Raw genomic sequence first — 27,284 nt, 5'->3', positions numbered from 1 at the left:
TCCACTTAACCATGGACATGTGGACAAGTGGAGCAGGGCAGGCTCAGGACTATATGACTGTGACAGCCCACTGGGTAGATGTATGGACTCCCGCCGCAAGAACAGCAGCGGCGGCACCAGTAGCAGCATCTCGCAAACGCCAACTCTTTCCTAGGCAGGCTACGCTTTGTATCACCGCTTTCCAGAATACAGCTGAAAACCTCTTATGGCAACTGAGGAAGATCATCGCGGAATGGCTTACCCCAATTGGACTCTCCTGTGGATTTGTGGCATCGGACAACGCCAGCAATATTGTGTGTGCATTAAATCTGGGCAAATTGCAGCACGTCCCATGTTTTGCACATACCTTGAATTTGGTGGTGCAGAATTATTTAAAAAACGACAGGGGCGTGCAAGAGATGCTGTCGGTGGCCAGAAGAATTGCGGGACACTTTCGGCGTACAGAAGACTGGAGCACCACCAAAAACGCCTGAACCTGCCCTGCCATCATCTGAAGCAGGAGGTGGTAACGAGGTGGAATTCAACCCTCTATATGCTTCAGAGGTTGGAGGAGCAGCAAAAGGCCATTCAAGCCTATATAACTGAGCACGATATAGGAGGTGGAATGCACCTGTCTCAAGCGCAGTGGAGAATGATTTCAACGTTGTGCAAGGTTCTGCAACCTTTTGAACTTGCCACACGTGAAGTCAGTTCAGACACTGCCAGCCTGAGTCAGGTCATTCCCCTCATCAGGCTTTTGCAGAAGAAGCTGGAGACATTGAAGGAGGAGCTAACACAGAGCGATTCCGCTAGGCATGTGGGACTTGTGGATGGAGCCCTTAATTCGCTTAACAAGGATTCACGGGTGGTCAATCTGTTGAAATCAGAGCACTACATTTTGGCCACCGTGCTCGATCCTAGATTTAAAACCTACCTTGGATCTCTCTTTCCGGCAGACACAAGTCTGCTGGGGTTCAAAGACCTGCTGGTGAGAAAATTGTCAAGTCAAGCGGAACGCGACCTGTCAACATCTCCTCCTTCACATTCTCCCGCAACTGGGGGTGCGAGGAAAAGGCTCAGAATTCCGAGCCCACCCGCTGGCGGTGATGCAGGGCAGTCTGGAGCGACTGCTGATGCTGACATCTGGTCCGGACTGAAGGACCTGACAACGATTACGGACATGTCGTCTACTGTCACTGCATATGATTCTCTCCCCATTGAAAGAATGGTGGAGGATTATATGAGTGACTGCATCCAAGTAGGCACGTCAGACAGTCCGTACTTATACTGGCAGGAAAAAGGGGCAATTTGGAGGCCCTTGCACAAACTGGCTTTATTCTACCTAAGTTGCCCTCCCACAAGTGTGTACTCCGAAAGAGTGTTTAGTGCCGCCGCTCACCTTGTCAGCAATCGGCATACGAGGTTACATCCAGAAAATGTGGAGAAGATGATGTTCATTAAAATGAATTATAAATCAATTCCTCCGTGTAGACATTGACCAGCAGCAATTGCCTCCACAAAGTACACAGGGAGCTGAGATGGTGGATTCCAGTGGGGACGAATTGATAATCTGTGAGGAGGGGGATGTACACGGTGATATATCGGAGGATGATGATGAGGTGGACATCTTGCCTCTGTAGAGCCAGTTTGTGCAAGGAGAGATTAATTGCTTCTTTTTTGGTGGGGGTCCAAACCAACCCGTCATTTCAGTCACAGTCGTGTGGCAGACCCTGTCACTGAAATGATGGGTTGGTTAAAGTGTGCATGTCCTGTTTATACAACATAAGGGTGGGTGGGTGGGAGGGCCCAAGGACAATTCCATCTTGCACCTCTTTTTTCTTTCATTTTTCTTTGCGTCATGTGCTGTTTGGGGAGTGTTTTTTGGAAGGGCCAGGTGTTTGTGTCGGACACTAGGGTCGCTTATCTTAGTCACACAGCTACCTCATTGCGACTCTTTTTTTCTTTGCGTCATGTGCTGTTTGGGGAGTGTTTTTTGGAAGGGCCATCCTGCGTGACACTGCAGTGACACTCCTAGATGGGCCAGGTGTTTGTGTCGGCCACTAGGGTCGCTTATCTTAGTCACACAGCTACCTCATTGCGCCTCTTTTTTTCTTTGCGTCATGTGCTGTTTGGGGAGTGTTTTTTTGGAAGGGCCATCCTGCGTGACACTGCAGTGCCACTCCTAGAAGGGCCAGGTGTTTGTGTCGGCCACTTGGGTCGCTGAGCTTAGTCATCCAGCGACCTCGGTGCAAATTTTAGGACTAAAAATAATATTTTGAGGTGTGAGGTGTTCAGAATAGACTGAAAATGAGTGGAAATTATGGTTATTGAGGTTAATAATACTTTGGGATCAAAATGACCCCCAAATTCTATGATTTAAGCTGTTTTTTAGGGTTTTTTTAAAAAAACACCCGAATCCAAAACACACCCGAATCCGACAAAAAAAAAATCGGTGAGGTTTTGCCAAAACGCGTTCGAACCCAAAACACGGCCGCGGAACCGAACACAAAACCCGAAAAATTTCCGGTGCTCATCACTAGTAAATATAGATAAGATACCACTAAAACAAATGGACAATGGAGAGGCCAAGCTAAGATGTATACTTGTGAATGCAAGAAGCCTATCGGGTAAAATGGGGGAATTGGAATGGCTTGTATCAAAGTCTCAGTATGATATTATAGGTATTACGGAAACATGGTGGGACGACTCTCATGACTGGGTTGGGAATTTGGAGGGATATTTTAGACAGGCACTAAACGAGATTGATTGGGAAGTTTTGTTTCATGGTAAAGACACAACGGTAATGTGGGTAGCTTTAAAAGGGTTGCTTGATAGCAATATTCACAAATTCATTCCCATGAGCATATTCACAAATTCATTCCCATGAGCAGTAAACGCAGGAGTACTAAAAACAAACCAATGTGGCTTAATAAGGGGGTCAAAGAAGCAATGGCTAAAAAGAGGCGTGCTTTCAAAACATTTAAATCTAATGGAGGGGAGGAGTCATTCCAGCATTACAAGGAATGCAATAAAAAATGCAAAAAAGTAATAATTGCAGCAAAATTGTAAATAAAAAGCAAATCGCTATAGAGAGTAAAAACAATCCTAAAAAGTTTTATAAATACATAAACAGTAAAAAGTTAAAGGAGAACGTAGGCCCATTAAAAGATGAATTGGGAGCTTTGATAAACAATGATAAAATAAAAGCGGAAATACTGAACAATTTTTTTCCTCAGTATTCACCAGGGAGGATCAGTCAGAGAAAGTAGTGCATAAAGATAGTGAAGGTAATGACTCTTGGCTGGATACTTGTTGTCCTGGAGAGACTAAGCAAAATAAAGATCCCAATACTTGATTTTCCACAGTTCAATCAGATCAGGCAAGGTACCTAAGGATTGGCGCATAGCGGAGGTAGTGCCTTTATTTAAAATGGGAACTTAAAATAATCCTGGTAATTATAGACCAGTTAGCTTAACCTCTATAGTGGGCAAATTATTGGAAGGTATTTTGAGGGATAGCATAGAGGATTATCTGCAGGTTAATAAGATTATTAGCAAAAGTCAGCATGGGTTTGTAAGGGACAGATCATGTCAAACTAACAATTAGCTTCTACGAGGAAGTGAGCGAGAATCTTGATCAGGGAAAAGCAGTGGAGGTGGTGTATTTAGATTTTGCAAAAGCCTTCAAAACAGTTCCTCACAGGAGACTGATCATCAAATTAAGGGAACTTAGTCTAGGATATACTATTTGTACATGGCTAGGTAATTGGCTGGATAACAGAGTACGAGTAATGGTAAATGGGATGTTCTACAGCTGGGCACCAGTAGTTAGCGGAATACCACAAGGGTCCATACTTGGCCCGCTACTGTTCAATATATTTAGCAACAATCTAGGAATAGTCCTGGAAAGCACAGTGTCAATCTTTGTGCATGATTCTAAGCTGTGTAAGGTAATTAATTCAGATAGCGATGTGGAGTCTCTACAAAATGACTTATTTAAACTTGAAGCCTGGGCGTCTAAATGGGGAATGAGGTTCAATGTAGAAAAATGCAAAATTATGCATTTTGGGGAAAAACACAATATTGTGTTAAATTTTTGGCACCATATTATAAAAAAGATATGAGAACTAGAAAGGGTTCAAAGGCGGGCTACTAAATTGAATAAAGGGTTAGAGTCTCTGGAGTACGCAGCAACTAAGAGGAGACATTAATATCTACAAATATGTAAAGGGTCAGCACAAGGAGCTAGCAGCGGATTTGTGTAGTAGAATAACCCTGTATAGGACACGTGGGCACTCGCTGAGGTATTTTTAGGTATGTACACTCAGTTTTGGGATCCAGGTATGCTGCATGTTGGGGGTGGTATACAGGGAGGGGGGAAGGGGAGGGTGTTGGGTTATATTTATTTTTTGAGCGGAAATGTATGTAGTGAAAGTACATGGTTTATTACTGTGCAATATAAGCAATGGTGTCTGGTTACTGAATCTGTATGTGACTGGGCTGACCGGCCGCTGGGCGATGCACTGATCATACCTTTGTTGTACTATGACGGGGATTAAGGTGGTATCGTGGAATGTGAGAGGGCTCAATGATAAAGTTAAGAGGTCTCTTGTGCTCCGACAGCTCAAACACTATGCCGCTGATATTGTCTGTCTTATGGAAACACACTTGGTAGGTAGTAAGATTCTCTCACTGAAGAGACCCTGGGTGTGTTGGGCATACCACTCTATGCACACGTCCGCCTCACACGGGGTTTCAGTCCTTATTAAGCGGACAGTCCCTTTTGTAATGGAATCTATACAAACAGATCCTTGGGGGAGATATGTGTTTTTGAAATGTAGGTTATTTTATGTTCCTGTCCTCCTGCTAGCAGTCTATGTGCCCCCTCCATACTCTCCCGATGTACTTAAGAGGGTTGCTGGGTTCATGGCCTTATCCCCCGGGGTGTCTGTTATTTGCTTGGGGGACTTCAATAATGTGCTAGACGTGGTAATGGATAGGCTCTCCATGTCTCCGTCTGCTGCAGGTCCTGGGGGGTCTGGGTTTGCAAATGTGGTGTCGGGGTTGGGCCTGGTCGATCCGTGAAGACTGAGACATCCTTCTCTTAAACAATACTCGTGTTTCTCACACTCCCATTCTTCGTTCTCTAGGATTGACCTGGCCCTCCTCTCGAGTGACATGGTTCCCCGCGTCGGTAACATTAGATATGAGACTAGAGGTATATCAGACCACTCCCCCTTGACCTTTAATTTAGACTTTAATTGCGATAGAGGCCAAGCTGTGTGGAAATTTAACCCATTCTGGTTCGTTCACATGGGAGACGGATCTGAAATGGTGGCCGCATGGCGGGAGTACTTCGAGCTGAACAGTACCGACCAGTCTATCTCTAACTTATGGGACACATTTAAGGCCTTTATACGGGGGAGTTTGATTAAACGGGTGTCTGAGTTAAAATCCTTCTATAGGAGAAGGGAGGCTGAGTTGGAGGCCCGGAGTGCCGCTGCAGAACTACAATATTTGCAGGATTCTTTGATCAGTTCCAAGTCAGCCTGGTTGTCGGCTCAGAGGGAATGGAGAGACTACCTAATGGAAAAGACTCAGCATAGACTCCTTTTCTCATCCCATACCTTTTACGCTACGGGGGACAGGCCGGGGACATACCTGGCCTCTCTGGCTCGGGGAGACAGACCTACTAGTGTGGTGGTAGAGATTGTGAGCGCTGAAGGTGTTCACCTGACCCAGACTCCACTGATGACGGCTGAATTTGTATCCTTCTATAGTCGCTTATATGAATCTTAATTGGACTGTACCTCATCACAATTAAATGGTTATTTGGACGGTGTCTGCTTCCCCACCTTGTCCGGGGAGGCTTGTGACCTTTTGGAGGCGCCTATTTCCCCTGATGAAGTTAGAGCAGCGATTGAGGCCTCTCCTAGTGGTAAAGCCCCGGGTTTGGATGGAATACCCTCCGAGGTCTATAAGCATAACTTGGATTTTTTTGTCCCCCGCTTACTTGAGTTATATGGCCAGATTTTTACACAGGAGTCTCTTCCCCCGTCTATGGCCTTCGCCATAGACGGAGGCAGTGATTGTGGTTCTCCCTAAACCTGACAAGGATCCTAAGAAAGTGGAGTCTTACCGTCCTATATCCCTCCTACCCACTGACATTAAAATTTTGGCTAAGAGATTGGCTGGTAGATTAAATACAGTTATTTCCCACATTATACACCCAGATCAGACGGGATTTATGCCTAATAAATCGACCTCCATTAATCTTAGACGTCTGTTTACCCACCTACAAATCCCCCGGGCGGACCCTTCCTCCTCCATTGTCGTTTCGTTAGATGCCGCTAAGGCTTTTGACTCTGTGGAGTGGGAATATTTATGGGAAGTTATGCGTAGATTTGGTATCGGCCCGAAATGTATTAAATATGTTCGACTGATGTACTCCTCTCCCTCGGCAAGGGTGGCGGTCAATGGTTTCGTATCTCACTCCTTTCCCTTATCTAGAGGCACGCGACAGGGTTGCCCCTTGTCCCCTACTCTGTTTGCTATGGCCATTGAACCCCTGGCATGTCTTCTGAGAACAGATGCGGGTATTTATGGACTTAAAGTGGGTGCTCGGGAAGACAGAGTGGCCCTATATGCTGATGACATCCTGATGTTTGTGGATCGCTATGCTGAGTCTATACCTAGGATCTTGGAAATTATTGATGGGTTCGGGCGATACTCTGGTTTACTGATAAACTGGGAGAAATCCTCTATTATCCCACTTAAGGGCGAAGTCCCTGCCTCCCCGTTGGTGGTTCTTCCATTGAAGTGGGTGGAATCATTCAAATATTTGGGTATTTGGGTGTCTAATAACTCTCAAAAATTCTCTTCTCTTAATATCACTCCCCAAATAGTGTATAGGTGGCCATCCACTACTCAGACTTGTCTGAACTGCAGATCTCATCAGATTTCTCTTGAGCTCTCCCAGGAGCGTCCCGGGATCGTATCAGACCTTGGCTTAATTTTCACTACATTCACTTCAGATGTATCTGATGCGATCTATCATGTGTCAGATCGCATCAGATATATCTGATGCACACATGCTACATGCGATTGATCTGATGCTGCTGCTGCTGCCGCCCCGTCCTGTGGTGGGTGGGAGTGGTCAGGGAGATGCCAGTCAAGTGACCCTTCAGATGAATCTGATCAGATACATCTGAAGTAAAAAAAACACTCCGATGTGCACCAGTTTTCTTCAGATTCAGATAAATAGTTGGGGCAGCCTCAGAGATCTGTAGTTCAGATATATCTGACACGGGAGTGCGCATCGGATCGGAAGAGCCATCCGATGTGACACTTTTCTTCAGATATGACGGTCAGATGTGTCGAAATCTGAAGAAAACTGCCCAAATCGGACTAGTGGATGGGGGCCTTATCTCTGCGGCCGGGTGCAGACGTGGGGTAAGTTGCCCTTAACAGTCAGGGGGAGGGTTAATATGGTTAAAATGTTCTTCCAGTCCAAGCTTCTCTATGTCCTGCAGCAATCACCTGTCTATATTCCACAGAAGATTTTTAAACAAATAGACGGGTTGCTTTCCTCCCTGGTGTGGGCCAGTAAACGAGCACGCTTAAAACTAGATACCATGACCAGAACACGTGAAATGGAGGGTCTGGCCCTCCCCAATTTCCGTTTCTACTACTACGCGGCGCAACTGATACATGTCTGGGAATGGGTTAATGATCTCGGTCCCCTCCTGGTGTGGAAAATGGTGCACTCGGTGATGCGTGGCCATGGCGTTGACCCTAACAACCCTTTGGATAACATATATGGGTTACCGGAACTGTGTCATCTTCAGGTCCGAGAGGTTTGGGGAAGATGGGGAGTATCATCTTTGGGCCATGTATATAGTGATGGGATTCTTAACTCTTTCCAACAACTTCAACACGCACACAACATTCCATCAAGGTTCTTTTTTCAATTCCTACGGTTGAGACATGCACTGGCAGCCCAGTTCCCAAATGGCCCTCCAGTCTTAGCTGACTCCCCGGTTAAAACAATGTTGCAAACGCTAGACTCGGGACACTTAGTCTCTAGGATATATGGTCGTATCCTGCAAATGCACCACGGTGACCCTCTCACGGCTCTTCGGGTTGGTAGATGGGAATCAGATGTGGGTACGCTATCGGATGATGCATGGAATACTGCTATAGGAGCCCATCGGATCTCTACTTCCTCTGTTAGATACCAGCAAATACAACTATACATTCTACACAGGGTGTATATGACCCCGGTGAGATTAGCACATATCGGGGGTGCTCACAACTCGCAATGCCCTAGATGTGGAGTTGTGGATGCAGATTTCTGGCATTTACTGTGGGTGTGTCCTGGCGTGTCTGTGTTTTGGACGGCGGTTATACAGATCTTATGTGACACAGGTATTCCCTCCTTCGTATGTACTCCTGCGCTTTGTACACTGCTGATTGTGGACGAGGAAGCCTTAGACCCACCTAGTAGGCGATATGTTATTAACCTATGCGCTTTAACTAGGGTCTGTATTTGCCGGCTATGGCTGGCCAGTGAGGCCCCGACATCTAGGGCGTGGATATCCCTGGTCAACAAAACAATTGCGCATGAAAAATTTGTGTTTCTGGCTAGGAAGGTGGAGAGGAAATGGTCCACAATATGGGGTAGATAGATGGACTCTAAATATTACAAAGAGAGATATAACTAAACCCGTATTCTTCCTCGTGTGTCAGTATGGGATGTTGTGTGAGGGGGGCACCCCCGCGGCCGGTCTTGTCTTGCCTTGCTATGATATATGTAACATAATGTGACAATTCTGCTATGCTTATGAGTTTAAGGGAACTGTTATGCTTCGGATGTGTTGAACTAAGACACCGTTGCTATGTGACTATATGTTATATGAGTAATAATGTTTACTAAATGTATTATAGACTGCATACATGTACTGCTGTCTCCACACATGTTGGGTGTGGATAATGTTTGTGTGTTGTATGTGTGAAATGTTAAAGCAAAATTGAAAACCTCAATAAAAAATCTTGAATATAAAAAAAAAATGTTATCATAATGCTGATGCCATTGACCTGTGTGTGGCTGGCCGTGATGCTGATGCAAAGGAGATCAAAGCTGGTGGTGAAGGAAACCTGCAGAGTTCCAGCTTAGATGTGGAGAGGTGGCTCTCTAGGAGAAGGTAGATCTGATGGCGGGTAATAAAGTGCCAGATGTGGCAGCTTCTAGGTACACATTGTGGATCTTGTGGTGGCTGTGGTCTCTCAGGTTCTGGTCTAGGATTGGCTATCAACCATTGATGATCAGGAATCATTGATGGTCTATACCTGATGATAACTAGTTTTACCATCAAAGGAAGAGAGCCAGGTAGTTACCCATGTCTGGTCAGCTCACTGTTGAACAATAGGGAGTAAACAAAAAGGGACAATGGTACCTTATATGACTCACCCTTTGAGTGTCCACTGTGGTGGTAGTAAACAATAGAAAACTAGGTCTAACATGAATGCATTGCTCCAAAGGGTAACAGATAACGTAACACAATTGCATATATTAACAATATTAAGGTTGATTTAAACACAATATTGGGTGAGCAGTAATGGACATGTTATGGAGAATGAGGAAACAGATAAATGTATAGGGATATGGGGATAAAAAGTACATATCTGACATAAGAAATGAGGCATAGCTATATTGTCACAGACCTCTCATTTCCTCACAGTAGCCATGGGCCAGATGTTATTTCCCATCATTTACAGACTTCTGCCGCTGCACCGAGATGCTAGGCTGTCAGCCAGTAGCCCTGCACCGCTCCGGCTCTTACAAATAGTGTGCTGTACCTGCTGGGAATGGGATGCCCCATCCACCTCACTGACGATCATAATTCTTATCATATAGAACTAAAGAATACTTCGATATAGTGGGCAATATAAACTGCCAGACAACATTTGTGGTTTATGTAATCTCCTGCATTTGCGGTTGCCAATATGTCGGTAGAACAATACGCTCTCTAGGTTTTTAGAACATAGAAGATTCATTCTTAAAAAGTCAACTAAACACTGTGTACCTAGACATGTTTTCTCACTCCATGGAGGTGATTGTGGGGTTCTGTCCATACAGGGAGTTGAACATATAAAACAGACATTCCGAGGTGGGGATAGATATAACCTCCTCTGTAAGAGGGAAGCATACTGGATTTGTATGATAGATACTTTGTTCCCTCTAGGTCTCAACGAAAACATTGAGCTGAATAATATATGAATCAATATCTGTATGTTATTCTATTTTATCCTATAGCTTCCTATTTTTCTTCTTTCCTCCCCCTCTTTTTCCATTGCTGTTTTCTTATCCTTCTGTTAAGAAACTTAGTCTATATATACATATATATCCTTTGAGATATCTACGGAGTATATTATACACATGGTACTTTGTATCTATCTCTGGATTATTCTTTGTCTAGTGTGATATGAGCAACAATAGATATATATATATATATATATATATTCACCAATTTACACTGAATATGACGATGCACATGGCTTACTCAGATGGTCTCTGTCACAATGACTGATGATTCAGAAAAGATTTTTCTGTTTAATTATTATCTGTATACATTAGGAACATCTATTTGAATATTTTCTCTCCTACTATTATGAATACAGTGGTTTGGTCCGATATGCTTTGGGTGGGTTATAAATAGTTTATACAGCTGTAGGTATTTCCTCCACCTTAATCTTGCCACAACTTGTGATTTATTTGTTGCCTCTTCTCAATATACGTACCTAATAGATTAAACCTATAATATAAATGTATTCTCCAATAACAACCATTGGGGTGCCCTTCAACTGTTCTAAATGGCTGTAAACATTAAAACATATGAACAATTCTATATAAAGTAATTGAGTCTAGGTTGGATTTGAACCAATGACATCTCTCACTGTAGCTCAGTCACTTACTCACTGAGCTATTTTAGCTGTCTAGTTATTATGAGCTCTTTTGAAATACTTGTTTCTTGGAGCTTTCTAATTAAATTAATGGTTATACTCAGAGATTCCTTTTTATATTGAATATATGTTTTCAGAAAGTGGTGGGAATAACTTGAAACACGAAACCCCTTCAAAGGAATAGAGAGGATGATAAATATTCAAACTATATATAAAAAATAATCTCTATAAATCTCTATAAAGCAAGACGTATTTAATGTCAAAGTAATAAAGCAACATATTAGGTATCTGTGTGTCCATTAGAAATTCTATCTGTATATACATATATATGGGGATTAGTGTGTTCTTTGTTTTCCCACCACTATTTACTATAAGTACTAATTTTATTGTTTAGGCTTGATATTACAGGTTGAGTATCCCATATCCAAATATTCCGAAATACGGACTTTTTTGAGTGAGAGTGAGATAGTGAAAGCTTTGTTTTTTGATGTCTCAATGTACACAAACTTTGTTTAATACACAAAGTTATTATAATTATTGTATTAAATGACCTGTAGGCTGTTTGTATAAGGTGTATATGAAACATAAATGAATTGTGTGAATGTAGACACACTTTGTTTAATAAAGTTATTAAAAATATTGGCTACAATTACCTTCAGGCTGTGTGTATAAGGTGTATATGTGACATAAATGCATTCTGTGCTTAGATTTAGGTCCCATCGCCATGATATCTTATTATGGTATGCAATTATTCCAAAATACGGAAAAATCCGATATCCAAAATACTTCTGGTCCCAAGCATTTTGGATATGGGATACTCAACCTGTATCTGTATAGTTCCTTTTTCTTTTTAACAAAAGAGCCCCTGTATTAATTACATCATGTGGATCAACTCTATACAAATTAAGCAACACCGAGCATTCACTCAGGTGTGCATATCACCACTCAAAAGCCAATTGGATACAAATGGTTTAAATACCCATTTACTTCTTCATTGGGTATTCATATCTCCTGAGGAAACCGCCGTTTGCCTGTGGCGGAGAAACGCATTGAGGGTTGTAGCTACTGCCGGTCCATTGAAGGAGATTCATCCACTTCGTTTAACCCTGCTATAAACAAATTCATTGATCCTCACTGCTGTCACACGGGACGGAACGCTACTGCCCTCTGCTGTGCCGGGGCCCCCTGTCTGCAGACTGATCATCGGAGCTCGCGGCATCTCCCTCTGGTCCATCTGTGAAGGATACCTGCAGCCGTTTGTAGCTCACACTGCACTTTGCTATTGACGGGAACCAGCGGAGATTACCAACATTGGGTGAGAACACTGACCTATAAGTGAGGATATTGAACTACTTAAATTATCCACTTTCATACCGTGGGATCCCTCTGGTATATACATAAATTGGAGTCCTCCTACACTCTAATATGTTAATTAATGGACCGCAGTACTGCACATATCAGCTGATTCAGCTGCATTTAAATACAATCGATCTAATGTGAGTGATTACAGCTGAATCTGTGTACAGTTTATATACAATCAGAAATATTGTGGCTACATTTTATCTGGTTATTATTGGCATAACTGTTTTTATTGTGTTGAACTGTAATAAATATTAGAAATATTTTTATTTATATACCATAAGCGCTCTTTTATGTCTCTATTGAAACTTAAACAATCTATGGGCCTTAATGAAAGCATAAATTACTACCATACCCCACCGATAAAGCCTGATCTCGTCCGATCTTGGAAGCAAAACGGTGGTGGGCTGGGTCAGTATCTGTGAGGGTGACCCCCAGAGAATACCCGGTGTTGTAATTCGTGACCTCCTCGACTCTTAGCCAACAGAAGGATCACCACATTCTCCCTGAATCATTTCTTTTGCTTATTCTTCTGATCTGTGTACCGTTTCCCTTTATTCATTATAGATCCAAAATTGGTCAATACTAATCAGGATCTACATTTTTGACTATAATTCAGTTCAATGACCCTTGGAGGTCTTATTAATACAAGCTGAGCTTGTGCTGGTGGGATAGGATTAAGATGTAGAGCCAGAGTGTCTACATCCCTCCTGAAGTCTACTAATATAGACTAACCAGAACATTTCCAATTTTCTAAAAAATGTCTACATTTCCCTAAGTTTAATAATTGTGGTGGACTATATAAGTGTGGATTTTTTTTCTTAGAGTAATGAGTTAATAAAAGTTATGTTTTAATATCTTCATACTAACAAATATAAACAAGAGTGCACCCACACAAGAGTCTTCTGTAAATCCTTTTCTTCCCAGTTGTTTCTGACTCTGGGTGAACCACCAGACTTATCAATCAAAATACGAATCATTCGTACATATCATATGTTATTCTGGTACTCTATCATTATTGTTATCACTATTTTTTCTGTACCTTCAGAAAACTGGTGCGGAATCACGTCTACTTTGTGAGATACAATCTATATCGTCTGAGGCATCCAGTTGCCGCATAAGAGCTGCTATCTAATAATCAATATATTTGGTGCTCATTTAATACATGTAATATTGCATTAGCGCCTGATTTAGCTAGGTAATTATATCTTGCATTTTGTCATCTCACTGACGTGACAGGCTCAGCTGTCAGTCATGCAGCCCCACTGCGCCCACTCTCTCCGTACTCATACATACATGCCTTTCTGGGAGTGTCTCGTCCTGGCTGTCAGTCATGCAGCCCCACTGCTCCCAGTCTCTCCGTACTCATACATACATGCCTTTCTGGGAGTGTCTCGTCCTGGGTGTCAGTCATGCAGCCCCACTGCGCCCACTCTCTCCGTACTCATACATACATGCCTTTCTGGGAGTGTCTCATCCTGGTTGTCAGTGAGACAGTATCTCTGGCACAGCTGTGTAATCATGATGTGAGTGTGTGCTGAGTAGTGAGTACTGCTAGCAGCAAGTCTCACAGCTTAACTGCAGTGTAGCAGTGGGGTGTGGGGGGAGAAGGGGGTTGCTACACCAATGAGTCAAGGAATGGAGTAGTTGGATGGGACTCACACAGCAGGTGGTGAAAAACTTAAAAAGGAGGAGTGGTTGGAAGGGGAAGCAACTGGTAGGTTCAGAGGGGATTAGTGAGGGTAACGACTCTCAAGGGAAATTGGAGTGGGAGCCCACAGGTTCCAAACTGGGTAAAGAGCAGCTTTTAGGAAGGAAATTGGTGAGCCAGACCCTGTGGTTGACCCTTCTCTGCCTCATGTGGGGTGGATCCTTGGACTCTCCAGTTCCTCAGGAGGCTGTGGATTCTTCTTGCCCACTACCTAGTGGTTCTGTGGTCATCTCAGGCCATGAACCTCCCAGATGCCAGGCCTCCAGATAAACATGAAATGGTCATGGAGGTGGTCCTGGGCTCTGTACAGGAGGAGGTAGAAAAAGCAAAGGAAAGTTGTGTCCCTTCTGAAGGGGCAATGGTAGACATTGTGAATGGTGAAGGTAAGGTTTTGTGGGCGAAGAGGGAGTTATGCCATATATTCCAGAAGCATGGGTCCTCAGCCTATATGATGGCCCACAATTAATGTGGCCTCTGTCTTGACCGACCAAGCTTGATTTATGGGCTTTTTAATTTTTTTTTAAGCAGGATAAAGGCTGATTTTTTTATTTCTGCAGTAGACTAGAAGAAGCCCAGACAGTCCCACTTCCATTATACCACCTGAATGTGACTGTCAGTGACCACCGTGCCATCACTTACCTGTATGCTTACACGAAACAGAATGATGGAACACTTACAAAGGTTTCTTCTGGTGTCCACTCCGAGATTAGACATTATGGCGTAATTACTCAGACGGGAATATAAAACAGATAAAAAAAATAAAAGCTTTAATGTAATAATTAGACGCAAACAAAAGCTTTTATTATGAAATCATACAGGGGAGTATCTGCACCATATAGATGTAACATACAACAAACCACCGCAGATGGAACCCGGGTGACTCTAATGCACATGGTAATGTACAGGGTATATATGGATAGGATCTTGTATCAGAAAACACTCAACACTCCTTATCAAGATGAGTGTCTGCAACAAGTTAGGCAAACTAGAAGTGAAAACACGTTCCAATGGCCGCCATATTGTCGTGCAGCAATACAGATTGTGGAAACTGGTATTAGACATTCACATTTACACAAAGAACAAGATACAAAATAAACAGCAGAAAAAAGACCTAAGCATTTGGGATGTATTATTTAGGAAGTAAATAGAGGTACATTAATGAAAAGTGTGAGTAGCAGTCACCAGTCTGCTTGTGAAGGTCTCTAGAGTGGTGGTCTTTTGGACTGTGCAAGGCAGTGAGTTCCATGGTCAGGACTGCAAAGCTAAAAGTTCAACCCATAAATGAATGACAGGAGATTCTTGGTACTGCTGGTAACAGTCCTTCATATGTAGAAGTAAGCAGGGCAGTAAGGACGCAGAAGCTGCTTCTAGTACCTTGGACCATGTAATGTTGTGCTGGGAAGGTCAGTTAGCCAATTATGAAATAGATTTTCCATCTTACAGGCAGCCGGTGAAGGGAGTAGAGAATGGGTGTTATGTGGCAGGAACGGGCGGGTTAGGTAACAGCTTGGCTGCTGCATTCTGTACTAGCTGCAAGCGCTGTAATTCTTTTGCTGGGTGACCCAGGTAGATGGCATTGCAGTAGTCTATGAACTTCTGAGGGAATGAAGTGCTTGATTCTGTCTATGGTCCACAGATGGAAGAATGTGGATTTGTATGTGGTGGATACCTGATGTCTGTGTCAGCCACATACCAGGACAACACAAAGATTCAGCACATGTTCAGTATTTTGCAATTCTGAACACCAAAGCATAAATCCAGATGGTTGGTAAAGCTGTAGTCTTGTCCTTTGTTGGGAAGCTTCTACTATGTTTCACAAAGACTGAGTCACAGCCAACTGGCATCATCCACCCCTGGCGCTCAGCTAGGATTGGTATTTGGTTCTCAGTACATGGAGCAAAAAGCAGGTAATCAGCATAGCAGTGGTAGACCAGGCCATGACGTCTGATTATCTCACCCAGTGGTAGCATGTATATTTTATAAAGCATAAGAGATAGGATTCACCCTTGAGGAACATTGGACGACAGTGATAATTATACTCCAGAAGATGGAAATGGTTCCGTACTTGGGTAATGTCTAATATGTTCAACAAGAGCGGATTTATTTCTCTCACAGCATGAAAATGGCTTCTCACCTGTGTGACTTCTCTGATGTGTGACAAGATCTGATTTCCGTACAAAACATTTCCCACACTCAGAACAGGAAAATGGCTTCTCACCTGTGTGACTTCTCCGATGTAAAACAAGATCTGATTTCCGTACAAAACATTTCCCACACTCAGAACAGGAAAATGGCTTCTCACCTGTGTGACTTCTCTGATGTATAACAAGAGCTAATTTCTGTGTGAAACATTTCCTACACTCAAAACAGGAATATGGCTTCTCACCTGTGTGACTTCTCTGATGTGTGACAAGATCTGATTTCCGTACAAAACATTTCCCACACTCAGAACAGGAAAATGGCTTCTCACCTGTGTGACTTCTCTGATGTAAAACAAGATCTGATTTCCGTACAAAACATTTCCCACACTCAGAACAGGAAAATGGCTTCTCACCTGTGTGACTTCTCTGATGTAAAACAAGATGTGATTTCTGTGCAAAACATTTCCCACACTCAGAACAGGAAAATGGCTTCTCACCTGTGTGACTTCTCTGATGTATAACAAGAGCTAATTTCTGTGTGAAACATTTCCTACACTCAAAACAGGAATATGGCTTCTCACCTGTGTGACTTCTCTGATGTGTGACAAGATCTGATTTCCGTACAAAACATTTCCCACACTCAGAACAGGAAAATGGCTTCTCACCTGTGTGACTTCTCTGATGTAAAACAAGATCTGATTTCCGTACAAAACATTTCCCACACTCAGAACAGGAAAATGGCTTCTCACCTGTGTGACTTCTCTGATGTAAAACAAGATGTGATTTCTGTGCAAAACATTTCCCACACTCAGAACAGGAAAATGGCTTCTCACCTGTGTGACTTCTCTGATGTAAAACAAGATGTGATTTCTGTGCAAAACATTTCCCACACTCAGAACAGTAAAATGGCTTCTCACCTGTGTGACTTCTCTGATGTAAAACAAGATTTGATTTCCGTACAAAACATTTCCCACACTCAGAACAGGAAAATGGCTTCTCACCTGCGTGACTTCTCTGATGTAAAACAAGATTTAATTTCCGTACAAAACATTTCCCACACTCAGAACAGGAAAATGGCTTCTCACCTGTGTGACTTCTCTGATGTATAACAAGAGCTGATTTCTGTGTGAAACATTTCCTACACTCAAAACAGGAATATGTCTTCTCACCTGTGTGACTACTCTGATGTGTGACAAGATTTGATTTCTGTGCAAAACATTTCCCACACTCAGAACAGGAATATGGCTTCTCACCTGTGTGACTTCTCTGATGTAAAACAAGATGTGATTTCCGTGCAAAACATTTCTTACACGCAGAACAGGAATACGGCTTCTCACCTGTATGACTTCTCTGATGTGTAACAAGAGCTGATTTATGTGTGAAACATTTCCTACACTCAAAACAGGAATATGGCTTCTCACCTGTGTGACTTCTCTGATGTGTGACAAGATTTGATTTCAGTGCAAAACATTTCCCACACTCAGAACAGGAATATGGCTTCTCACCTGTGTGACTTCTCTGATGTAAAACAAGATGTGATTTCTGTGCAAAACATTTCCCACACTCAGAACAGTAAAATGGCTTCTCACCTGTGTGACTTCTCTGATGTAAAACAAGATTTGATTTCCGTACAAAACATTTCCCACACTCAGAACAGGAAAATGGCTTCTCACCTGCGTGACTTCTCTGATGTAAAACAAGATTTAATTTCCGTACAAAACATTTCCCACACTCAGAACAGGAAAATGGCTTCTCACCTGTGTGACTTCTCTGATGTATAACAAGAGCTGATTTCTGTGTGAAACATTTCCTACACTCAAAACAGGAATATGTCTTCTCACCTGTGTGACTACTCTGATGTGTGACAAGATTTGATTTCTGTGCAAAACATTTCCCACACTCAGAACAGGAATATGGCTTCTCACCTGTGTGACTTCTCTGATGTAAAACAAGATGTGATTTCCGTACAAAACATTTCCCACACTCAGAACAGGAAAATGGCTTCTCACCTGTGTGACTTCTCTGATGTAAAACAAGATCTGATTTCCGTACAAAACATTTCCCACACTCAGAACAGGAAAATGGCTTCTCACCTGTGTGACTTCTCTGATGTAAAACAAGATGTGATTTCTGTGCAAAACATTTCCCACACTCAGAACAGGAAAATGGCTTCTCACCTGTGTGACTTCTCTGATGTAAAACAAGATGTGATTTCTGTGCAAAACATTTCCCACACTCAGAACAGTAAAATGGCTTCTCACCTGTGTGACTTCTCTGATGTAAAACAAGATTTGATTTCCGTACAAAACATTTCCCACACTCAGAACAGGAAAATGGCTTCTCACCTGCGTGACTTCTCTGATGTAAAACAAGATTTAATTTCCGTACAAAACATTTCCCACACTCAGAACAGGAAAATGGCTTCTCACCTGTGTGACTTCTCTGATGTATAACAAGAGCTGATTTCTGTGTGAAACATTTCCTACACTCAAAACAGGAATATGTCTTCTCACCTGTGTGACTACTCTGATGTGTGACAAGATTTGATTTCTGTGCAAAACATTTCCCACACTCAGAACAGGAATATGGCTTCTCACCTGTGTGACTTCTCTGATGTAAAACAAGATGTGATTTCCGTGCAAAACATTTCTTACACGCAGAACAGGAATACGGCTTCTCACCTGTATGACTTCTCTGATGTGTAACAAGAGCTGATTTATGTGTGAAACATTTCCTACACTCAAAACAGGAATATGGCTTCTCACCTGTGTGACTTCTCTGATGTGTGACAAGATTTGATTTCAGTGCAAAACATTTCCCACACTCAGAACAGGAATATGGCTTCTCACCTGTGTGACTTCTCTGATGTAAAACAAGATGTGATTTCTGTGCAAAACATTTCCCACACTCAGAACAGTAAAATGGCTTCTCACCTGTGTGACTTCTCTGATGTAAAACAAGATTTGATTTCCGTACAAAACATTTCCCACACTCAGAACAGGAAAATGGCTTCTCACCTGCGTGACTTCTCTGATGTAAAACAAGATTTAATTTCCGTACAAAACATTTCCCACACTCAGAACAGGAAAATGGCTTCTCACCTGTGTGACTTCTCTGATGTATAACAAGAGCTGATTTCTGTGTGAAACATTTCCTACACTCAAAACAGGAATATGTCTTCTCACCTGTGTGACTACTCTGATGTGTGACAAGATTTGATTTCTGTGCAAAACATTTCCCACACTCAGAACAGGAATATGGCTTCTCACCTGTGTGACTTCTCTGATGTAAAACAAGATGTGATTTCCGTGCAAAACATTTCTTACACGCAGAACAGGAATACGGCTTCTCACCTGTATGACTTCTCTGATGTGTAACAAGAGCTGATTTATGTGTGAAACATTTCCTACACTCAAAACAGGAATATGGCTTCTCACCTGTGTGACTTCTCTGATGTGTGACAAGATTTGATTTCAGTGCAAAACATTTCCCACACTCAGAACAGGAATATGGCTTCTCACCTGTGTGACTTCTCTGATGATTAACAAGATGTGATTTCCGTGGAAAACATTTCCCACACTCAGAACAGGAAAATGGCATCTCACCTGTGTGAGCATGCTGATGAATAACAAAATGTGAGCTATGTGCAAAACATTTCCCACACTCAGAACAGGAATATGGCTTCTCACCTGTGTGACTTCTCTGATGTATAACAAGAGCTGATTTCTGTGCAAAACATTTCCTACACTCAGAACATGGAAATGGCCTCTCACCTGCCTTAGCTGGCTGATTGGTAATACGCTTTGTGTTCTGTGTAAAACATTTGGCATCTATAGAACAGGGAAACACTGTATTTACTGTCAGAGCTGTAACAGATGCACCAATATCAGAGTGATCAGGAGAACATTTCCCAGTATCAGAGGGATCAGCTGATAGAGCTGGATGTATAATTGGGGTAATGGGGTTAGCTCCTGGAGAATCCTGTCTACTGTCGTTATCGGTTATTTCAGAATCCAGGGATAACATTAGATGTCCTTCTGAGATGTTCCTGCTTGTGTGTCCATCTGCTGGAAATAAAATACATTAATATATAAAATGAATAGACAAGACCCAGGGTGTTACAGGACACAATATATAATTCTATAAACTGACATTTTTTCCTGAAATCATTGCTTTTATGTTTATTAAAAAACAAAAAAAGCTAGGATGCTTAGACTGGAGCTTGATCAACACTGAACGCTCATGTGGGATTACTAGATGTGACATGGACGCTCATGTGGGAGTACTAGAGGTGACAAATGCAAAATCATGCACTTGGGTCTCAAAAATCCAAAGGCTAAATATAGTAGTAATGGCACTATACTGGAAACTACTGAGGAGGAAAGGGATCTAGGAGTCACTATTTCAGATGACTTATAGGCAGGTAAGCAATGTAACAAAGCAATGAGGAAGGCTAGTCAGATGCTTGGCTGCATTGGGAGAGGAATCAGCAGCAGAAAGAAAGAAGTAATAATGCCACTGTATAGGTCATTGGTATGGCCTCATCTAGAATACAGTGTTCAATTCTGGAGGCCATATCTTCAAAAGGATATTAATACATTAGAAACTGTACAAAGGAGGGCAACTAAAATGGTGCATGGCCTACATTACAAAACATACCCAGAAAGACTAAGAAATCTCAATATGTATAGTTTGGAGCAGAGAAGGGAAAGGGGGAACATGATAGAAACTTTCAAATATATCAAGGGTTTTAACAAAGTCCATTCTCCAAATGAAGAGAAGCAATAGAACACGGGGACATGCACTGAGACGGGAGTGGGGGGGGTGGGGTTCAGGGGGAAATTTGCGGAAAAATTACTTCATAGAAAGGGTAGTGGACAAGTGGAATAGCCTCCCATCGGAGGTGGTAAAGGCTAAAACATTAGAGCAAATTAAACACGCATGGGATAGACATAAGGATATCCTTACAAAGAAATAAGGATCAAATAAGGTTAGAGATAAAAAGAATGTAAAAAAAAAAAAGGGGGGGGGGCAGACTAGATGGGCCAAGTGGTTCTTATCCGCCGTCAAATTCTATGTTTCTATGACATGGACGCTCATGTGGGATTACTAGAGGTTACATGGACGCTCATGTGGGATTACTAGAGGTGACACGGGCGCTCGTGGGATTACTAGAGGTGACACGGGCGCTCATGTGGGATTACTAGAGGTGACACGGACGCTCATGTGGGATTACTAGAGGTGACATGGACGCTCATGTGGGATTACTAGAGGTGACATGGACGCTCATGTGGGATTACTAGAGGTGACATGGACACTCGTAGGTTTACTAGAGGTGACATGGGCGCTCATGTGGGATTACTAGAGGTGACATGGACGCTCATGTGGGATTACTAGAGGTGACATGGACGCTCATGTGGGATTACTAGAGGTGACATGGACGCTCATGTGGGATTTCTAGAGGTGACACGGACGCTCATGTGGGATTACTAGAGGTTACATGGACACTCATGTGGGATTACTAGAGGTGACATGGGCGCTCATATGGGATTACTAGAGGTGACATGAACGCTCATGTGGGATTACTATAGGTGACATGGGTTTTGCAATAATAAAACAGCAAAGAAGAGAAAGTGCTGTCCTGCTTGCGCAATAATAATAGGATTTTAATATACCTACCGGTAAATCCTTATTTCGTAGTCCGTAGAGGATGTTGGGGATGCATCAAAGACCATGGGGTATAGATAGGTCCTGTGGAGCCTTGGGTACTATAAAATTTGAATAGTGTGGGTTGGCTGCTCCCTCTATGCCACTCCTCCAGACCTCATTTTAGGAACTGTGCCTGAGGAGATGGACAACCTCGAGAGAGGATACTACAAAACTGTGTGGTGAGATTTCACCAAATCACACTGAATTTATAATATGCAACCACATGTAACTCAATGAAAACATGTCAGTATACATGACCAAAGAGTGGCAACAAATGCTGCCATTACTGAACAAGTAACAACCGTGCAGGAAAACATCAGCACTGGGCGGGCGCCCAACATCCTCTATGGACTACGAGAAAAGGATTTACCGGTAGGTATATTAAAATCCTATTTTCTCTTATGTCCTAGAGGATGTTGGGGATGCATCAAAGACCATGGAGCCTATACCAAAGCTCCCACTAGGGGAGGGAAAGTGCTGATGTACCCTGCAAACTAATTGACCCAACTGGAGGTCATCAGAGGCCAAAGTATCAAACTTGTAGAACTTAGCAAATGCGTTTGATCCTGCTCACGTAGCTGCTCAGGAAATTTGAAGTGCGGAGACACCTCGGGCAGATGTCCAGGAAGAGCCCACTATACGAGTAGAGTGATGCTTTACCGATTTAGGTTCCGGCAAACCTGCCGCAGAAAACATGCTGAATAGTACATTCGATCCAGCGAGAAAGAGTCTGCTTAGAAGCAGCACACCCAATTTTAATCGGTATCATGAAGTACAAAAAATGCTTCCGACTTTATAAGAGGAGCAGTCCTCTTCACATATACCTTCAAAGCCCGGACCACGTCCAAGGACTTACTGAAGTAGAAATGTCAGTAGCCACTGACACCACAACAGGTTGGTTGATATGAGAAACCGACACAACCCTAGGAAGGAATTGTTGACGCGTCCTTAGCGCAACTCAAAACTCATGAAAAAACAAAGAGGGCTCTTGTGGGATAAGGCCCAACATTCCAACACCCGCCTTGCGGATGCCAATGCTAACAAAGTGATCAGCTTTCATGTAAGAAACTGAAATTCTGCCTCTCATAAAGGTTCAATGAATCTGAATGCAGGACTTGTAACATAACAGAAACATCCTATGGCTCCGTAGGAGGCACACAAAAAAAAAAAAAAAAAGGAGGCTGTATCCGCAGAACCCCTTTCAAGAACGTCTGCACCGCAGGAAACGCAGCCAATGGTTTCCGGAAGAAAAAACAAACAAGGCCGAAAACTGGACCTTGAGCAAGCCTAATCATAGGCCCACAACCACACGGGACTGTGGAAAGAGAAGGAAAAGACCTACGTGGAACCCCACTAAAGGAAGTTTCTTGGATGTACACCAAGACATCTTTTCTCCAATAACCATGTCACGATCCAGGTAATTCCTTATTAGTATTTACCTTCCAAATGCCTCCCGAGACTGTCCCTGTGGCCGCTGTGCGCGTCTGGGTGCATGTGATTCTGCTACTGCGGCCTTTATCGCCATTGTTACACATTTCCTATAGTAGTTTATTCCCCTTCTGTGTGTGTTCATGGGCGCAGCCATGTTGGACTTCAGTCACATGACATTGTTTCTCCTATCCACGGTGCTGACAAGTGCTGGAGCCTAATTGCCCACCAATCCCTGCTAACCTGTGGGTTTAAATAGCCTGTCCCAGCATTGAAGGATGTCAGTGCTTCAATTGTCTTCAGTGATTCCAGTGTGCAGTTCTCCTATGGACTTTCTCTGCGGTACAGCCTGACTTCCTGGTGATTACACTCTGCAGTGTAACCCGACACTCCAGTGATTAACCCTCTACAGTCTACCCTGATTCACCTGTGTCTGAACTCCGGCTTTCCAGCAGCCATTCTCCAGCTTCTTCTACAGCTCTCCAGCGATCCCCAGCATCACATCATGCTTCACCTGTGCTTCTAAGTACAATAGTGCATTTCTATCTGCGAACCCCAGCTTCACTCAAAGATTACCAACGATCCCCAGCATCACTTTATGCTTCACCTGTGCTTCTAAGTACAATTGTGCATACCACTTATACTTCAGATTACTGGTCACAACCAGTAATATTTCAGAGACTCTCTTGTTACTGTTTTTGTTTGGTTGCACATTATCTGACTTTTCGTTTAATAAAAGCATTTAAAGATATTCCTGTTGTCGTGGTCACGCCTTCGGGCATTTGGTATACAGCTTCTACGTATGTCCAGGAGTCCCACAGCTCCTCCTAAATTCAAGTACCCGTCAGCCTCTACAACTGAGGCTCCCAGTCACGGTCACCAGCCCTCAGTTGTGACAGTAAGCACTGACCTAATGGATCTGGCCGGAGACCAGGCCCAAGCGTTTAACCTGATGCAACAACTTGCAGCACGCTTAGAACTTCTGGAGGCTGCACAGGGTCAAGTTATTCGCTGTCTCCAGGACCTTTCCACCCGGCTGGATGGAATCCAAGTAACCCTTCATGGTTCAGGGGCGGCCAGTGTTGTGACTCTCAGTCAACTGTTGGTTCAGTTACAAGACCTTCTCTCTAGCATCGTTCCAGTTATTTCAAAGTGTCTCTGTGATACTCCTATTATCTCTGCTCCCATCTCCATGAAAGCCTTCCCACAGTTTGCTGAGAACAAGGATGCTACAGCTGCCAATCTCTCTATGTCCAAGTCGTTTCCCCTTGCTCCAAGAAAAGATAAGTTCCGGAGTAAGCCACGGTCTAGACTTTCTGAAGAGGAACGCAAGCGTCGCATGCAGTTTCAACTCTGCTTCTACTGTGGGGGTTCTGATCACTTTATTAAAGACTGTTCTCTCCGTAAGCCAAGGAAGTGGGATAGATCTCCACATCACAGCATTCATAGTTACAAACCTTCCTATGTGGAATCTTCAGCTCCTTCTGATCCGGTCAAGAAAAATATAAAAGTTGATCAAAGAAAAACCCAATTCTACAATTGGGGTCCTGTGTCCAGGAGCCCCATTTCCAATTCCGGGAAACAAAAAGAGATTTAATGAGACTTTCTTCACTAAAGGGAAATCCAATTCAGCAGCCCAAGACGGGGCGTCTGTTTCTGCAGCCCCAGGAGGGGTATCCAATGTTCAAGCTCAACTAGCGGCATATGCGTCTTCTCAAAAAGGAGTTTCTGATCTGTCAACTCCAGGAGGGGTGCAGGAGAAAACAACCCTGAGAGAGGTGTCTGATTCGTCAACCCCAGGAGGGGTCACCGAAATTTCAGCCCCAAGGGAAGTATCCAGAGCAGAGTTCCCAGATGGAAATTTTTGTGCTACAGATACAGTTATGAACTCCTGTTTGCCGTTTTCAGAGAGCACCACCCTGTTGGCATCCAGCATGGACCAGGTCCTGGATGGTCTAACTGAACACTTGGATACCACTCATTCCGTTTCCAACCGGATTCTGACTCCTTCGGTTCCAGCTGATTCCAGTAAGCCTCTTTGGTTCCAGCCGATTCCAGTAAGCTTCCACCGGTTCCAGCCGGGTCAAGCTTTTCCGGACCCAATCCTGTCCCATCCGTCTGTCCGGATCAACCTCCTTCGGTTCCAGACGATTCCAGCACCTTCCAATCTAATCAAGTCCTATCCGTCAGTCCAAAGACTCCTCTGGTTCCAGCCAGTTCAAGTTCATCAGGATTCAATTCAGATTCCGAAGGTGAATTTGTTGATGACTCAAGCTGCATTATGGGAGGTCCTGCTCTTTCCTGTTATGCTTTCACGCATGAAGAGGTTCCAGAATTACCAAAAAGCTCTACAGGTCTCTGTATGAAAAGTCCTCGTTATAGAACAAGATTTCATTTAAGCCTTAGTGGAGTGCTAGCTTCAAAAGCACAATTTTCTCGTACTTCTAATCCAGGAAAGGAACCTTCTACATGTTATTCCTCAGTCCTTTCAGATGAAGAAGATTGGGATGACTTCTAGCAATCCAGTTGCTTCAGGCTTTCCACGCCAGATTTCCTCCTCAAGCCTAAGTAGTGTCTTGGGGCCACTCCTAAAGGGGAGGGTACTGTCACGATCCAGGTAATTCCTTATTAGTATTTACCTTCCAAATGCCTCCTGAGACTGTCCCTGTGGCCACTGTGCGTGTCTGGGCGCATGTGATTCTGCTACTGCGGCCTTCATCGCCATTGTTACACATTTCCTATAGTAGTTTAATCCCCTTCTGTGTGTGTTCATGGGCGCAGCCATGTTGGACTTCAGTCACATGACATTGTTTCTCCTATCCACGGTGCTGACAAGTGCTGGAGCCTAATTGCCCACCAATCCCTGCTAACCTGTGGGTTTAAATAGCCTGTCCCAGCACTGAAGGATGTCAGTGCTTCAATTGTCTTCGGTGATTCCAGTGTGCAGTTCTATGGACTTTCTCTGCGGTACAGCCTGACTTCCTGGTGATTACACTCTGCAGTGTAACCCGACACTCCAGTGATTAACCCTCTACAGCCTACCCTGATTCACCTGTGTCTGAACTCCGGCTTTCCAGCAGCCATTCTCCAGCTTCTTCTACAGCTCTCCAGCGATCCCCAGCATCACATCATGCTTCACCTGTGCTTCTAAGTACAATAGTGCATTTCTATCTGCGAACCCCAGCTTCACTCAAAGATTACCAACGAACCCCAGCATCACTTTATGCTTCACCTGTGCTTCTAAGTACAATAGTGCATACCACTTATACTTCAGATTACTGGTCACAACCAGTAATATTTCAGAGACTCTCTTGTTACTGTTTTTGTTTGGTTGCACAGTATCTGACTTTTCGTTTAATGAAAGCATTTAAAGATATTCCTGTTGTCGTGGTCACGCCTTAGGGCATTTGTTATACAACTTCTACGTATGTCCAGGAGTCCCACAGCTCCTCCTAAATTCAAGTACCCGTCAGCCTCTACAACTGAGGCTCCCAGTCACGGTCACAAGCCCTCAGTTGTGACAAACCATGGTAAAGTCTTGACGTGACTCCATCCCCTGTCCGAATAGCATAGGGAAGACTTTGCTCGGAATACCATTCCGAGCTAATATCAGCCGCACAACTTCCATATCATCAAACGGATATGCGATAAGTGTTTATTAAGAACTGGCCCCTTCAGACGCAGGTCCTTTTGACGATGCGGAAACCTTCGAACCTTTGGAAGTAACCCAAGAGCCTGAAAACAAGCTCTCCTTGGCCATCCCAGGGCAATGAGGGACGCCAGATTTTATGTTCCATTAAGTGTAACTGGAGAGAACACCTCCACTGACTAAACGCCCCTGGAACCAACAGAGGGCTGACTGCCACTGAATGTGGGTTTGTTCTGGAACCCAGTGTTCAAAACTTTATTTTGAGATGAAACATTCGTTCCACCCTACAGAGGAACGTACCAAATGTTTTAGATTTTTGACGTAAACTATGTCAGTCCGACCTTCGT

At 43.4% G+C, this 27,284-nt stretch overlaps 2 protein-coding genes and 1 pseudogene across 2 annotated transcripts in view; 1 reads left to right on the top strand and 2 right to left on the bottom strand.

Moving 5' to 3' along the window:
* LOC134983294 (oocyte zinc finger protein XlCOF7.1-like) overlaps window positions 1-27,284 on the bottom strand; it is a 223,708-nt gene that overhangs the window by 173,027 nt on the left and 23,397 nt on the right. The gene's annotated exons all lie outside the window — the stretch shown is intronic.
* Window positions 12,641-12,759, top strand: LOC134983300 (5S ribosomal RNA; annotated as a pseudogene).
* LOC134983278 (zinc finger protein 850-like) lies at window positions 14,800-20,215 on the bottom strand. The gene has a single exon (XM_063948996.1). It carries the CDS (start codon window positions 20,175-20,177, stop codon window positions 16,044-16,046), a length of 4,134 nt encoding a protein of 1,377 aa, XP_063805066.1. The 5' UTR covers window positions 20,178-20,215; the 3' UTR covers window positions 14,800-16,043.

The sequence above is a fragment of the Pseudophryne corroboree genome, assembly GCF_028390025.1.
Source record: "Pseudophryne corroboree isolate aPseCor3 chromosome 3 unlocalized genomic scaffold, aPseCor3.hap2 SUPER_3_unloc_11, whole genome shotgun sequence".
NCBI lineage: Eukaryota > Metazoa > Chordata > Amphibia > Anura > Myobatrachidae > Pseudophryne > Pseudophryne corroboree.
This window is presented reverse-complemented; position numbering and strand designations above follow the sequence as displayed.